The sequence below is a fragment of the Dreissena polymorpha genome, chromosome 9 (genome assembly GCF_020536995.1).
Source record: "Dreissena polymorpha isolate Duluth1 chromosome 9, UMN_Dpol_1.0, whole genome shotgun sequence".
Classification (NCBI taxonomy): domain Eukaryota; kingdom Metazoa; phylum Mollusca; class Bivalvia; order Myida; family Dreissenidae; genus Dreissena; species Dreissena polymorpha.
In genome coordinates, this window is record NC_068363.1 from 81,805,016 (window position 1) to 81,822,142 (window position 17,127).

General features: G+C 36.5%; 1 protein-coding gene across 1 annotated transcript in view; it reads right to left on the reverse strand.

Moving 5' to 3' along the window:
* Positions 1-9,535: 9,535 nt before the first annotated feature.
* LOC127843996 (casein kinase II subunit alpha-like) overlaps positions 9,536-17,127 on the reverse strand; it is a 154,509-nt gene continuing 146,917 nt past the window's right edge. Inside the window, exon 12 of the mRNA XM_052373958.1 lies at positions 9,536-14,729. Coding sequence (XP_052229918.1) covers positions 14,629-14,729 — 101 coding nt within the window. The 3' untranslated portion in view covers positions 9,536-14,628. The remainder of the gene's footprint in view (positions 14,730-17,127) is intronic.

Sequence of the window (17,127 nt, forward strand, 5' to 3'; positions counted from 1 at the left end):
TCACCGCATGAAATGTGTGTTAGCATTGTCAAACCACACATTAGTGTGAGTAAAATAAAAAAAATATACTACGGGAGAGCACTTCATATGTGTCCTCATATGCCTTGTTATGAGTATCTTTCTTCACTATCGAAATATATCGTATGTTTATATTTGATTTAAACGCAGTTTTCTTTCGACACATTTAAATCACACGTCAATAGCGCCGTCATGCGAAAATGGGTCTTATGCGTTTCGGCAAGCGTTTGTTAAACCCAACATGTGCTTTTGCGCAGTCAGGCCATAGGCGATGCTGTTCGCTTTAAAATCACTTAATATGTTATGTTTCTCCTTACCAGAAGGAGTGATAGCTGAGTGGGCTATTTATATGATGGGCGCATATGGAATAAGACCCATTTTCACATGACGAGGGTCATTACAAATCTCATTGCGAATTGAAAATGCCACATTTAAGAACAATGCTTTTTGATACAAAATTGAATTGAAAATAGCAAACTTGTTAATAATGGCAGCCTATCCACACATTAAGGAATGATTTCCAGACGTGCTGACCAAGTACGGCAAACATTGTGGTATGATAATTAAACGATTTTCTCTTATCGTGACACTATACTATTTCGCTAATGAATGTTTTCTCATCTTGGAGGCGAAAGTGAAATTCTGCGAGATGGATTGTAACGCGTAATTGTAACAGGGCCACAATTTGTGTCGTTTGAGCATACAGAGAGTAGTCCGGAATTCCTTACACTGAACAGTGCTACATCCTTTGAATTGAGCACATACGCAGTGATGTAGCAAAAATTCAGAGGTTGTATCTCGAATCAGCTTATTAAATATTCGAAAATATTCATGCGTGTCTGTTGGCGTTATGTAAAAGTTACTAAGATGAAAACTGAAACAGCTACGCCTAAAAGCGCATGAGTGCTCTATACCTATGTTTATGTTAGCGTTGTTGACACCGTGTGAACTGCTCGGGTAATAAGTAAAGCATAAACAGCAATGTTTATATACTGTTATTACTCCATATACAAGATACGAAGATTGTTGTATAATTTGAATTTGTATATGGTGTCAAAAATCAAAGGTTTTGTACACGGAACTTTCATTATGAATTTATATTCTTGGTGAGATAGTCATTTGATATAAGAAAAAAATATTCCTTTAATATGGTGACTGCAAATTTTCTTTATATTAAGTTATCATTACCATTTTCATCATACTTTCTATGCTTTCAGAACTTCCAAAAAGCATGTTGTTTTTATTTTGTCTTAGTTATTTCTATGAAATAATAAGGATGATAAAAAGTGCACACAAAACTCGACCCGTGCGCTATGACACACACTTTATAAAGTTGAATGGCGTGTGTTCATTTCAAACTTGCGATTGATTTTCAAAAATGAATTGCGTGTTAAATTATGCAATAGCGAACATCTTCAGTGCCTTCAGCGCTTTGATTTTATACTGAGATTTCATGGTCTAGTGGTAGCGCACTGGCATCGCACCACTTGTGTAGTAGGTTCGAGGCTGCACTGCATCTTTACCAAATTGGATACAATATCTGAATTATTTATTTTACTAATACTATGTATCGAAAGATTTTTTTATATTATAAGACTAAATTAACAAAATAACTATAAAAGCTATTCTTCTCTGGTACTACATGGCCCATGGAGGTAAACAATTTTATATATAGTTATTATGCAAATTTACTCTCGAAAACCATTCTTCACATCAGAGAAATTTAGCCATTTTGGCGCTCGTTTTATGTGTTTAACGTACCTAGTGTAATGTACATATATGCTTGTCAGCATTATTTTAGTTATTGTGCTAGTGAAATTTTATTTTCTATCCGTAATGAGTCATGTATTAATTTGTACGCTCATGCTATAGGGCAGGTTTTACCGCGGGAGCACGCACTAAAAGCACGTGCCTATCCACCCCTCCCCTAAGGCTGACACCAAAGCTAAGTCAAAATATACTTATTCAAATCATGATGTATTTTAATGTAAAATGTTAAACGTAAGTAAATAAATAAGTCAACATTTTGCGAATGCAGACCCCAGTAACCATACATTTTCATAAAGAGCATTCTTATATGAATGCATTTGAGAAATGAAAAACGTGTCTCGGGATGTATGTGAAAACATTTGACAGGAATCGAAGTTCATTGTTTTTTAACGTTCTTTTTTCAGTCTACTTGTTAATTGATTGTAACCCGCACTCGTGCAAGTTCCCCGCTGTAATATCCAATCATAAAACATAACAGTGATTTCTTGGTGAACAGCAATTCTTTCCCCGAGAAAAAAGGTCGAGAAAAGACTAAAAACGAGTATCATTAACTAAAAGCAGGTCTTCATAAAAGTAAATCGGGATGACTTTTAAAGAGTATACATGCCTTGTAATGAACCATCCACAGCATTGTGTATTCTCTTGTAATATGCTATCATAAGTCCATGTTAACAATCGTCAGTTTGTCCTTTACCATTGTACAGATGTGTAAATACCTTCTTTTGAATTAACAAGTTTTATGCAAATTGCCTGCCTCACTCACTAGTTTTGCACTAATAAATAAATCTTATTTGCGTATTTTAAAACGCGAAACCAGTTGGCGTTATAACATCTATTATTTTACGTACATCAAGTTCAATGAGATTTGTACAAGTATTTTCTTAATGTATCTATTTGTACGTAACACACGCTGGTTATTTTATTTGTATACGATTTCTTCGTTAACCTATTTATATGTGATCACGAATACTTCCAACATAAACAACCTCTGTGAACAAGTCCCTTTAATAATAGTTGTTTGTATGTACTGTTAAAATTTTGCCAATGTTCAGTATCCGTAAAAATGAATCTATCTTTAATATTTTGCTTGGAATATGCTTTTACACTTGAAGAAATGTATTAATATGCACTAAAAGTCCCTGTATACGTCTGGTGATGTATCATAGTGGTAAATCAAAGCCATACATACCAGATACCACGTGTATACTGTGCGTGATATGAATAATGCACACATTGTTTGTTTGTTTGTTATAATTTACCAAATTGGAAATGGAAAATGTAGCGTGCTGTAAAAAAATCATTAACATGCACACTAAATTGCTGTGTTTTTATTGTTGAAGATATGAGTTATGAGGTGAGAAATCTTAAGAAGAAAAGAGGAGAGTAGCATATTAAAATAGGGTAAAGAACGGGACAATTGAGAGTGAGTGAGGAAAAGACGTGAGAGTTAGCTGGTGGAGTGAGAAAAGAGTGAAAAGAAAGGATTGAAAGAAGGCAGCTGGAATAAAGTGATAAGCCAGAAGAGTCACAGTAGAAAGGAAAAATGTGAGACAGAGAAAGAAGAGAGGCAGAAAACGTAACAAACAAGTGAGCTAGTAGAGAGAAGGGTCAATAGAAAGTGAGAATGTACGTAGCAAAGAAAGTGTTGTGAGAAGAGAAGAGTATACGAAAGACATCGGGCTACCACGACCAGTACCCGATGATGGTGAGTTCTTAGAGCCCGAGTAACTCCGTCCAACGGACAGAGGTAAGGTCCGCAAGAGCGGACTGCATTGTGTGATGTGCACAGTTCATGATTTCGACGTGCTTGGTAACCTTTTGTAGCATTTGGCTATATTTTTCGATTAAGTTTTGGTTTCTCAACAGAAATGTAGAATTTAATAAAGGCATCACGGCAAATTTACTTTTTATCACAATTATTGTTTCTGGATTAAAATGCATATTACATATGTACTCAAGCGACAGTTGTATGTACCTTTTCTGCTACTTTTTACCATTTTATTTTTAAAATGTATCCAACTGAACGCTATGTTTCAGTTACTATAAATAATGATCATTCAGCCTTTAGTTTTGCGAACAAAGGAACCCTTTGTAAAGATAAGGTGTGAAATGTCATGTTCACGGTAAACTTAAATACACTTGTGTCTGTCGTTTTTTAGCATAGGTGCGTTTACGCACCTATGCTTATGGTATATACCACATTTCGAAAATCCACATCGATCGGTTGCCCTTTATGAAGCCTTACCTGATCAAAAATCAGACGAAATATCTATTTAATTTAGTATATGGTCATTCTTACAATTTTTTTTTGGAAACGTTTTTCTAACGTTTTCTTCCAAGAATATTGCTGACACCGTTTTTAGTGAATTTTTCTAAGACCGTTTTATGTCAAAAAATCTTTTTATAACCTAAAACAAATTTCGTTCGTAAAACAATTCTATCTGCACTATAAATCTCAATCTCCTACGCAGTGGCCTCCCTTATACTAGAAGTTACTGACCGGGCAAAGCAAGGGAAGTAACTGCTGTGAGGAGTTTCTATAAAAATCTGCATTCAGAAATCTGTATTCAGAACTCAATCTGTTGTGCACGTCTGCATCTAACGCTTACCACAAGTTTTACGACAAATTCTTGACGCAGACGAATAGGGTAGCGTCTATTTTCATTTGTGAAAAGAATAGTTCGATACAGATCTGTCCGTGCTTAAATTTTGAAAGGCTTGGGTAATTATTTTTCATAAGCGTTTCAAACACTGATGTAAATGGAAAGATTATTTAAATATTCGGTCATTGTTTGAAATTATTGATTTGAGAAACTCGCGGATGGCGATATCGAACTACATTATACCACATGACGCCATTCTTCCCTGTATCTTGCACCTATGCTTTTAACGCCATCGGCGCTCTCGTTCTATACTGGGATTTCATGGTTTAGTGGTAGCGCACTGGCATCGCAAAACGTTGTGTAGAAGGTTCGAGGCTGCACTGCACCTTTACCATATTTGATACAATATCTGAATTATTTATTTTACTAATACTATGTATTGAAAGATTTTTTTTATATAATTACTTAATTAACAAAATAACTATACAAGAGGGCCAAGATGGCCCAGTTCGCTCACCTGAGAGGAGTCGGTTCATTTAATCTTTACCAAACGTCAAACTTGACCTAGATATTGTCCAGACAAACATCCTGGTCAAGTTTCATCATTATTGAACCAAAACTCTGGCGTATGGAGTGTTTTCGTTTTTGTAAGATTTTTACCTGGTGACCTATATTTTGAGTTGACCCCCCTTACCAAACATCAAATTTTGCTTACAAAAATAAATATATTGACCAAGATTCATAAAATCTGAAACAAAATTGTGACCTCTAGAGTGTTTACAAGGATTTTGTATAATATAATGAAAATTTGGACAATCTAACAGCAATAATAATATGGCATTAATTATGTGATTTTGCTCATTATCAAACTTGACAGATCTTTCAGCAACTTTCATCACGGAGTGTATATTGTAATCTAGAATCCGTGCTTTCATTAAGAATGCTTGAGAAGTGTGAATGCTAGAGTGTTTACAAACCAAATGTGGACGAACGGACAATGGACAAAGACCAATTCTAAAACCTCACCTGAGCAATCAGGTGAGCTAAAAAGTGTGTTTCACCCATCTGAGACAATTTCCAACTTGTCCGAGAAGTCAATAAATCCAATGTATTGACTAAGTTTCACGATGATTAGGCAAAAAATGAGACTTCTATAGTGTTCAACCACAAGGTTTCTCTCTAGTCACATAAGGAAAACTGCCCCCCCCCTGGCGGCCATGTTTTTTTACCGATCGGGACCATTTGCGAACTCATCTGAGATATATATATAAAACCAATCATTTCACAAAGTTTCATGATGATTGGGCGAAAAAAGTGACTTCTAGAGTGTTCACAAGCGTTTTTTTACTATATAAATATAAGAAAACTGCCCCCCCACCTGGCAGCCATGTTATTCAACTGACCGGAACCATTTTTGAACTCAACTCTCGTATCAAGGAAACAAATGTTCTGACCAAATTTCATGAAAATTGGGCCAAACATGTGACTTCTAGAGTGTTCACATGTTTTCACTATATACATATAGAGAAAAATGCCCCGCCAACTGGCCGCCATGTTTTTCACTGATCTGGACCATTTTCGAACTCAGCCGAGATATCAATAAAACCAATATTTTGTCCAACTTTCATGATGATTGGGCAAACATTGTGACTTCTAGTGTGTTTACAAGGTTTCTCTATAGCCAAATAAGGAAAACTGCCCCGCCCACTGGCGGCCATGTTTTTCAACGGACCAGAACCACTTTTGAACTCAACCAACATATCATTAAGACATTTCATGCCCAATCTTCATGTAACTTTGTCAAAATGTTTGTGACTTCTACAGTGTTTACAAGGTTTTTCTTTTTTTTTGACCTAGTGACCTAGTTTTTGACCCAGCATGACCCAGTTTCCAACTCCATCGAGATATTATTGGGACAAATCTTCTGACCAAGTTTCATGAAGATCTGACAAAAAATGTGACCTCTAGAGTGTTTACAAGGTATCTCTATAGCCAAATAAGGAAAACTGCCCCACCCACTGGCGGCCATGTTTTTCAACAGACCAGAACCACTTTTGAACTCAACCAACATATCATTTAGACAAACATGTTGACAAAGTTTCATGAAGATTGGGCATGAAATGTGACTTCTAGAGTGTTCACATGTTTTCACTATATACATATAGACAAAAATGCCCCGCCCACTGGCGGCCATGTTTTTTCACCGATCTGGACCATTTTCGAACTCGTCCAAGATATCAATAAAACCAATGTTTTGACCAACTTTCATGATGATTGGGCAAAAATTGTGGCTTCTAGAGTGTTTACAAGGTTTCTCTATAGCCAAATAAGGAAAACTGCCCTGCCCACTGGCGGCCATGTTTTTCAACGGACCGGAACCACTTTTGAACTCAACCAACATATCATTAAGACAAACATTTTGACAAAGTTACATGAAGATTGGGCATGAAATGTGACTTCTACAGTGTTAACAAGTTTTTTCCTTTATTTGACCTAGTGACCTAGTTTTTGACCCGGTACGACCCAGTTTCGAACTCGACCGAGATTTAATTGGGACGAAGCTTCTGACCAAGTTTCATGAAGATTGGACAATAAATGTGGCTTCTAGAGTGTAAACGAACAAATGTGGACGGACGGACGGACAGACGACAGACAAAGACCGGTCACATAGCTCACCTGAGCAATCAGGTGAGCTAAAAAGCTATTCTTCTCTGGTACTACATGGCCTGTGGGGGTAAACAATTTAATATATACTTATTATGCAAATCTACTCTCGAAAACCATTCTTCACATTAGCGAATTTTAGCCATCTTGGCGCTCGTTTTATGTGTATTTTAATGTAAAATGTTAATCGTAAGTAAATAAATAAGTCAACATCTTGCGCATGCAGACCCCAGTAACCATACATTTTTTTAAAGAGCATTCTTATCTGAATGCATTTGAGAAATGAAAAACGTGTAACGGGATGTATGAGAAAACATTTGACACGAATTTGAAAGAATAGAGCGAAAAGAACTGATTGAAAGAAGGAAGCTGGAATAAAGTGATAAGCCAGAAGTTACAGTAGAAAGGAACAAGGGACAAAATTGTCACAAAACCATGTTTTCAAGTAGAAAAAAAAGTCTGATAAAGGGAGACATCTCAAACTGAACTGATTGTTTATAATTAACCTCCTTTGTTCCAAAATAAATCTATTTTTATTCCTGGCGACCTTGACCTTAGAGATATTGACGTAATTCTTTCGTGAGGCACCCCGTCCAATGATGGTGAACAAATGTGCCAAATGATTTTAAAATCTTACAATGAATGACAAAGTTATGGCCCGGACAAGCTCATTTATGGCCATTTTTGACCTTTGAACTCCAAGTGTGACCTTGACCTTGAAGATATCATCGTAATTCTTTCGCGTGACACAATGTCTAAGTATGGTGAACAAATGTGCCAATTGATTTTAAAATCTTACAATGAATGACAAAGTTATGGCCCGGACAAGCTCGTTCCGCCCGCCCGCCGACATTCCCCAACCTAATAGCCAGTTTTTTTCTTCTGAAAACGTGGTTAAAAATGTGAGACAGAGAAAGGAGAAGAGAGACAGAAAATGTAGCAAACAAGTGACGTAGTTGAGAGAAGGGCGCATAGAAAGTGAGAATGTACATAGCAAAGAAAGAGGTGTGGGAAGAGTATACGAAAGACATCGGGCTACCACTACCAGTACCCGATGATGGTGGGCTCTTAGAGCCCAAGTAACTCTGTCCAACGGACAGAGGTAAGATCCGCAAGAGCAGACTGCACTGTGTGATATGCACAGTTCATGATTTCGACGTGCTTGGTTACCTTTTGTACAAAATGCTCATTTTTACTTGTTTGTGTCACAATATATTCCATGTGAATTTCCAGTTGTATCCGAACATTTACAAGCCAACACGAGATTGGCTTAAGGCGCAGGACAAAATGTTCTCATGGGTTAACTTTATTTTGCAAAATATTCTTTGATTTTCAGTATTTATGTTACTTTAAGGGCATATGAAAGTGGAGGCTAAAGCTTTTGATCTTGTAGCAAGACCTGGACATTGAATTGGTAAAAATGAATTTATTTCTTCTGTAAATTGACTCAATTACCTACACATTTTAACAAAGTTCCATAAAAATAATACAATAGGAATAGAAGATATGGAGCAGACACACCAATGAAGGTTCAAACCTGACCTTGAGCCAGCATGACTGACTCATACCTTCTGCACATTGTCTCAATGCCCTGAACATGAGAGGAAAAGAACGAAAATCTTTCATAGGGAAACTGAGCAGACATGTAAATGTAACGGGAAGACTAATGGACTGATAAATGCAAGGATGGATGAAGCACATTCCTTTAATCCCCAATCTTCAGACGGAGATTAATTTATAAACATTATTAAACTAGAGCTTTGTCACAGACGTGATGGATACCCCCACATGCTGCATTGACACAGAATATTTTGCATGTTGTCTTGAAAAAAAAAAAGCAGACACCATGCTCAATGTTTAAAACGCACTAAGTGACCCCGTGACCTAGTTTTTGAACCAGCATGGCCCATGTTTGAACTTAACCTACACATCATCTAGAGTAGATACAACTTCTGACCAAGTTTGGTGAAGCTGTGATGAAAACTACTTGAATTAGAGAGCAGACACCATGCTCAATGTTTAAAACGCACTAAATGACCCTGTGACATGGTTTATGACCCGGCATCACCCATATTCGAACTTGACCTAGACATCATCTATATACAACTTCTGAGCAAGTTTGGTGAAGATGGGATGAAAACAACTTGAATTAGAGAGCGGACACCATGCTCAATGTTTAAAACACACTTAGTTACCCTGTGACCTAGTTTATGAACCGGCATGACCCATATTCGAACTTGACCTAGACATCATCTAGATACAACATCTGACCAAGTTTGGTGAAGATTGGATGGAAACAACTTGAATTAGAGAGCGGAAACTTAATACTGACCAACCGACCGACCAACAAACAGACAAGCTCACTCCTATATACCCCCCTAAACTTCGTTTGTGGGGGTATAATGATTTGACAGAAAAAGTTTATTTTTTGTGCATGGCTTTTTCACCTTTTGTTAGGCTGTATTGACAAGAGAATCAAATTTAATCAGTTTACAAAGTACTTTATTAGCTATAGTCACATCATCATTCATTCTTTACAGACTATGAGAGGCACATCAGCGCCCATTCAAATGCAAAACATAGAACAAATTACCCCTAACAACAATCAAGTATCCTTCATATAATGATTTTTAACTAAACTTACAGTCATATAAATATAGTTTGAAACATAATACACATGATAAATTGAAATACAAGTTGACAACCAATGAGTGCCTGCAAATAAGTAAAATATATAAAAAATTAGCAAGTCTTCATAGCAGCACCAAGATAGTTGTCTCCTAACATGTTATTAACTCCACATTTTGCATACACAAAATCAAACCTAGAACTTAATAAAAACCTGTAATTAACAAGAGGACCCTAATGATCATTAAATGCTCACCTGAAAAACTGTAAAATGCGAAAGACCCCTGGTTTGGGCTACTTTTCATGACAGGGGAGTAAGTTAAACATGCGAGTCTACATAAAACATTACACACCACTACATGGATGTTGCCAATTTTAGCCCCTGAGGCATAATTTTAATTATCTAAGCAGAGAACCACTATCTGATGTTACGTACCAAACATAACACGTACAAACCTTGTTATTTTAAAGAAGAAAATGTTTTAAGTTGTTTTGCTATATTAAAAGACTAAAAGACAAACGGCACGTGGCCAGATTTGACATAAAGGAAATAATTTGAAAAAACTTTGTAGAGGAACACTATCTGATGTTACATTATTAAATATCAAACCTCTGGACCTTGCTGTCCCAGAGGACAAACTGGTGATCCTGAACTAAGGCCACTTTTGACTCCCAGGGGCATGATGTGGAGGATTTCAAGATGATGCTTATATATCAAATATAAAAGATATGGACTTTAGATATTTTAAAAGGTTTTCCCAATATAAGTTTATTTAAAATGTGTGACCCCCAGAGTGAGGCCAGTTAAGACACCTGAAGATTTATGTTAACAAACTTCGTAGAGGGCCACAATATAACGTAACATACCTGTTTGAGATTTTTGAAGTCAAATTTTAACATCCCCTTTTTGGGTCTAACAACCTAATTAATCAACAGTCTGGGATGATACATTTTTTTATATACGACCACCCATGCAACATTCCTGTGAAATTCTGCCCATGGGTTCAAGAAATAAGGTGGGAAGAAAATGTTGATGGAAAGACAGATGACAGACATCTCTGTATCCCAATAGCTCAACATGAGCATTCTGTGCTCAGGTGATCTTAAAACACTTAAAGCATGAAAAAAAGAATTGAGAACATTAGAAAAGAAAAAAGTTGGAGCGATATACCTCAATTCTAACAGGACAAATAAACAATGTTGGTTAATTGTAAATCCACACAGACATGTACCAGTGTTCTCCAAAAACAAAATTGAGTAGCAAGCCAGTTATATTTTAAAGTACTCCGCTACTAAGAACTTATAAGGGCATTTTTGAGCTGTTTTTTTAATTGATATTTTAAGGAACAGTTGCCGTTGCCAAGATTGTTAGCAACCAGTGATACACCAGCTACCGGTGCTTCTGTAAAAATTTTAGGGAAAAATAAGAGCAGTAGGAGAACAGTCAAGTAGACTGTTCTTCAACATATACCAGCAATTTAAAACACACCATTTGTTTTGGTATTAAACAAAGTTAAATTAATTCTCAAGCAATAAAGTCTCTTATTTTCAAAACAAGTGACCGTGATCACACTAACCCAATATGGTTGTGCTACTTCATGCAATGTCTAGCTACTGGTATATAGTATCTACGAATGGAGTTCCATTACAATATTGCGTTTGGTCTCTTAATAGCAACAGGGACTTTGATAAAAGAGCAAACTCGAGTCGGGTAAAGGATATATTATGCATATAGTTCCATTCATGACAGTTTGGAAATCTATTGATGCTGCCACTCCTGCATGCTTAACAAACAACAAGGGACAAAATTGTCACAAAACCAGGTTTTCGTTGTGAAAAAAAATCTGATAAAGGGAGACAACTCAAACTGAACTTTTTAAATGAACAAACAATATTAACCCCCTTTGTAAGTTTGTTTTAAAATAAATCTATTTTTAGTCGTGGCGACCTTGACATTGGAGATATTGACGTGATTCTTTTGTGCGACACACCTTCCCATGATGGTGAACAAATGTGCCAAATGATTTTAAAATCTCATAATGAATGACATAGTAATAGCCCAGACAAGCTCATTTATGGCTATTTTTTACCTTTGAACTCAAAGTGTGACCTTGACCTTGGAGATATTGACGTAATTTTTTTGCGCGACACACCGTCTAATGATGGTTAACAAATGTGCCAAATGATTTTAAAATCTCACAATGAACGACAAAGTTATGGCCCAAACAAGCTTGTTCCGCCCGCCCGCCAGCCAGCCAGCCAGCCCGCCCGCATTCGCCAATCTAATAACCAGTTTTTTCCTTCGGAAAACCTGGTTAAAAATATGTTTATTTACAGACAAACAGATGTAAAGCTGTTAAGCATCTTTTGGAAAAATAATCTATGTTTAATGAAAACCTTGTGGTGAAATACTAAATTATTGCAGCCAACTGTTCATACTTGAATACGACTTAAAATGACAAGAGTATCCACACTTCAGGATGATAGCTTCTCACAAAAACACATGCACATTTGTTGAAAGGTCAGATATATTGCACAAAATACATTTGTTCCAAGTTGAAAAACTAGAATTTTTACTGTTGATTTAAGTCTAGAACATCCATTAATACATCAAGTACTACAAGCTGAAGCTGCCGCTCAAAAGCAGGATAGTGCATGAGCTGGGAGGCGGAAAACTACAACGGGCGAGGCATGGTCAGGGGTGATAACCCCAAAAAAGGGTTAGGGTAAGGGTTAGGGGTCGGGTTAGGGTTGGGTTTAGGCTAACCCAAACCCTAACCCGACCCCTAACACTAACCCAAACCCTCTAACCCCCCCTTGCGCAATACCATACCATGCCTCGCCCATTGTCGTTTTCCGCCTCCCCATGAGCTAAGCAAACTGTGGCTGGAAGCTGGTGGAACCATGCTGTAATAACTCTGTAATACTCATGCCATAATGCTGCAGGACTCTATAATTTCATATTTCAAAAACAATGCCACAAGGTTCGTCAGCACTTACCAAAGTGACAAAGGAACAACTACTTTCTTAGCGCATTTACATGCTTTTTAAGTCTGGTGACTCCTTGTGATCCTGTACTTGTAACATCAGGTTCATTTTCGTACTATTCGATATGAACTATTTCCTCCAAAATATAGTTGAAATAAACAGTGCAAGCACGTTTGATGATTATTGACCCATCAATGTGGCTGATGAAGTTTTTACTGGGTAAAAGCTGATGACAAATGACTATTAAAGACAATTACAAAGCTCAACACAGTATGGTGTGCACAGTGGAGCACAACATCCATTTAATAAACTGTGAACAATTTCAACTGTTAACTCATTCTTACAGTACAAAATATCATTCAAACAATAAAAATAAACAAGAGCTGTGTTTGTGAAACTAGGCCTATGTGAAACACAATGGCCCCTACTGCGCTGCTTGGAAGCCATATATTTGACCTTGAAGCATAACCTTGACCTTTCACCACTCAAAATGTGCAGCTCCACGAGATACACATGCATGCCAAATATCAAGTTGCTATCCTCAATAATGCAAAAGTAATGACCAAGGTTAAAGTTTTGGGACAGAATGACAGACAGGACAAAAACAATATACCCCCAATCTATTGATCCGGGGGCATAAAAATCCAAATCAAAAGCTTTCCCAAGAAAGCACTCTCGACTACATTTTACCAGTTCGATAGTAAAGTGTACATTTTGTTACAGTCACCTGTTATAACGACCACAAAGACAAATTTAAAGTTTAATAGCTGTAGAAGTAGTAGTAGAATAGTATATGTGAACTCAAAGATAAAAATTTATAAATAACGAAAAATATAAAAATGCCAAAAGATAGATTTTTAGCTATTTAACAATGTATTTAGTTGAATTTAATCTAGATTGAAAGCAAATTGTGCAACTAAGCTACCAACAAACAAATTCACAACACAATACCTCCATCCAACCTCTAGTCATAGAGCAGAACAAAACTTTATTTATTTTAGTAACAGTTACCATAACTTGATCCAACTGGCCCCAAATGCAAACCCACCTTAGATCTGCATGTTAGCTACCTACAAACAAAATTACAGTACAATACCTGCATTAAAACTGAAGTCATAGAGCAGAAACACTTGTGTCTATTTTTATTAAAAGTGACCTTCACGCCACTGGCCCAAAACACAATCCCCGCTGGATCAGCTTGTAAACAACTTCCCACACAATATCTGTACAATACATTATAAATGAAGTTATTCAGGAAAACAGCAGTTGCCTTGACCTTCAACCAAATGGCCCTAAATGCAACTCTATACTAGGTCTGCTTTTCATCTAGAGATAGTTGTTCAATACAAATGCTTACCAAAATTTTTTAAGTACAAAAAGCGGATAATTGTGCTTAATTGCAGGTCAGAGTTATGGAAATTGGTCAGTGACCTCAAACAGTAACCCCAAAACACAAAATGAATTTTTAGTTGAATGCCTGTCTAGAAACAGTGATTAAAATGTTGCAAGTTTACATTCACCATAGCAATATATGTATGCCAACATTTGGGTGAGAAGTATAGGTTGGAAGATTGGGTGAATAGTGGAGCTAAAACAATGAAACCCATCTTTCTGCATCTTTAAAGATGAAACATAATCATATTCATGGCCATGCCTTTATATTATCGTTTCTCACATTCCTCAGACAGATAATCTTTGCATTTAAAATGATGTAATCCAAATCAAGCTACTGTTTTAAGCTGCATAACAATGACAACATAAACTGGACTGCACAATTTAGAAATTTGCAGGTCACCTTATTATAGCGGTACATGTATAATTATGATCTTTATAAATTACAGCACATAGTCAATACTGATAGTGACGGTGACTGCAGTAGCAACTCAAGTTGATAGGAGTGACAACAGACACACATTGCTATAGTAATAAGCTCTGTAAATGTCAGCACAAGTGTGTTCTAAGACTGGGCTGAAGCAGTAGCACTGTTTGGTAGAGAGGAGATACCCCCAGCAAGGACAGGAGTGGCCGACACTGCTACAGAAGAGTTTACGCTGCCTCCTAGACAGGATAGAAGAAAATAACACATGTGAAAGTTTACCAGTTTTGTTAATTGGTTTCATTTTAATGTATTCACCAAAATAATAATTTTGCATTGGATAATAAATAACAACAGGGTTAGTACTTTTTCTCTAACTGCAAGTGGTTAAACAGAGATAAATGTACTTAAATATGGAAATTTATGTGGAAAAGAGATGTTGGTAAAATATGCATGCCCCTCTGTCAACTAATGTACAGTCAATCTTGTGGATGCGACCACTTGATTTAAGCGACCTTTGTCTTATGCAGCCACAGGTTCATTTTCGTACTATTCGATATGAACTATTTCCTCCAAAATATAGTTGAAATAAACAGTGCAAGCACGTTTGATGATTATTGACCCATCAATGTGGCTGATGAAGTTTTTACTGGGTAAAAGCTGATGACAAATGACTATTAAAGACAATTACAAAGCTCAACACAGTATGGTGTGCACAGTGGAGCAAAACATCCATTTAATAAACTGTGAACAATTTCAACTGTTAACTCATTCTTAAAGGGGCCTTTTCACAGATTTTGGCATTTTTTAACTTATTCATTAAATGCTTTATATTGATAAATATAATCATTGGATCGTAAAAGCACCAGTAAAAAATCAAGAATAAAATTTAAAAAAGGAAAAGAACATTGCCCGGAGCAGGTTTCGAACCAGTGACCCCTGGAGTCCTGCCAGAGTCCTGAAGTAAAAACGCTTTAGCCTACTGAGCTATTCCGCCGAGTACACATTCTTGACGTATTTTATACGTTATATAAGCAATCTTCGTAGTTTAACAAAATTTAACGACAAAAACAGAACTCTCCAAATTATTCAATCGTTTCGCGTTGCAACGCTTTATAATTTTTAGGTTTTAAAATCGTCAAAAGATGCATATAATGGCTATATAAGAGCATGGTTAATGTTCAGTATTACTGTTTCATTACAAATATCAAAACAAGAGTTCCGCGGTCGGAGATGACCGCATTGAAGCCGGATTTTTGATTTAAATGACAGGAAAGTACCTTTCGTGTTTTTGTCAATGCAATACTTAAATTACTGAAATATTGTTCAAAGGTCAAAATGAAATGTAAGTACTTTTCAAGGCATGAGCAAACCTTGTGTTATGTTTTGAATGCATGCATATACATAACAATTTTAACATTTTAACATTGAAGGTCACAGTGACCTTGACCTTCAAATGAATGACATTGAAATGAGCAGTGGTGATCTTCTAGTACTGGCCAACCTTTATGTCAAGTTTGAAGACTCTAGGTACAAGCATACCAAAGTTATAACATGGAATAAGAACTTTAACATTTTTACCTACCAAAGTTATAAGAACTTTAACATTTTTACATTCAAGGTCACAGTGACCTTGACCTTAGAATGAATGACCTTGAAATGACCAGTGGTCATCTAAGTGTGCTTGCAAACCTTCATGTCAAGTTTGAAGACTCTATGTCCAAGCATACCAAAGTTATAACAATTTTTACATTTTAACATTTAAGGTCACAGTGACCTTGACCTTCAAATGAATGACATTGAAATGACCAGTGGTCATCTTCTAGTACTGGCCAATCTTTATTTCAAGTTTGAAGACTCTAGGTACAAGCATACCAAAGTTATAACATGAAATAAGAACTTTAACATTTTTACATTCAAGGTCACAGTGACCTTGACCTTCAAATGAATGACCTTGAAATGTCCAGTGGTTACTTACTAGTTCTGGCCAACCTTCATGTCAAGTTTCAAGACTCTAGGTCCAAGCATACCAAAGTTATAACAACTTTAACATTTTTACATTCAAGGTCACAGTGACCTTGACCTTCAAATGAATGACCTTGAAATGTCCAGTGGTTACTTACTAGTTCTGGCCAACCTTCATGTCAAGTTTCAAGACTCTAGGTCCAAGCATACCAAAGTTATAACAACTTTAACATTTTTATATTGAAGGTCACAGTGACCTTCACCTTCAAATGAATGACCTTGAAATGACCAGTGGTCATCTGTTAATCCTGGCCAACCTTCATGTCAAGTTTGAAGACTCTAGGTCCAAGCATACCAAAGTTATACCATGAAATAAGAACTTTAACATTTTTACATTCAAGGTCACAGTGACCTTGACCTTCAAATGAATGACCTTGAAATGACCAGTGGTTACTAACTAGTTATGGCCAACCTTCATGTCAAGTTTCAAGACTCTAGGTCCAAGCATACCAAAGTTATAAGAACTTTAACATTTTTTATATTGAAGGTCACAGTGACCTTGACCTTCAAATGAATGACCTTGAAATGACCAGTGGTCATCTGTTAATCCTGGCCAACCTTCATGTCAAGTTTGAAGACTCTAGGTCCAAGCATACCAAAGTTATACCATGAAAT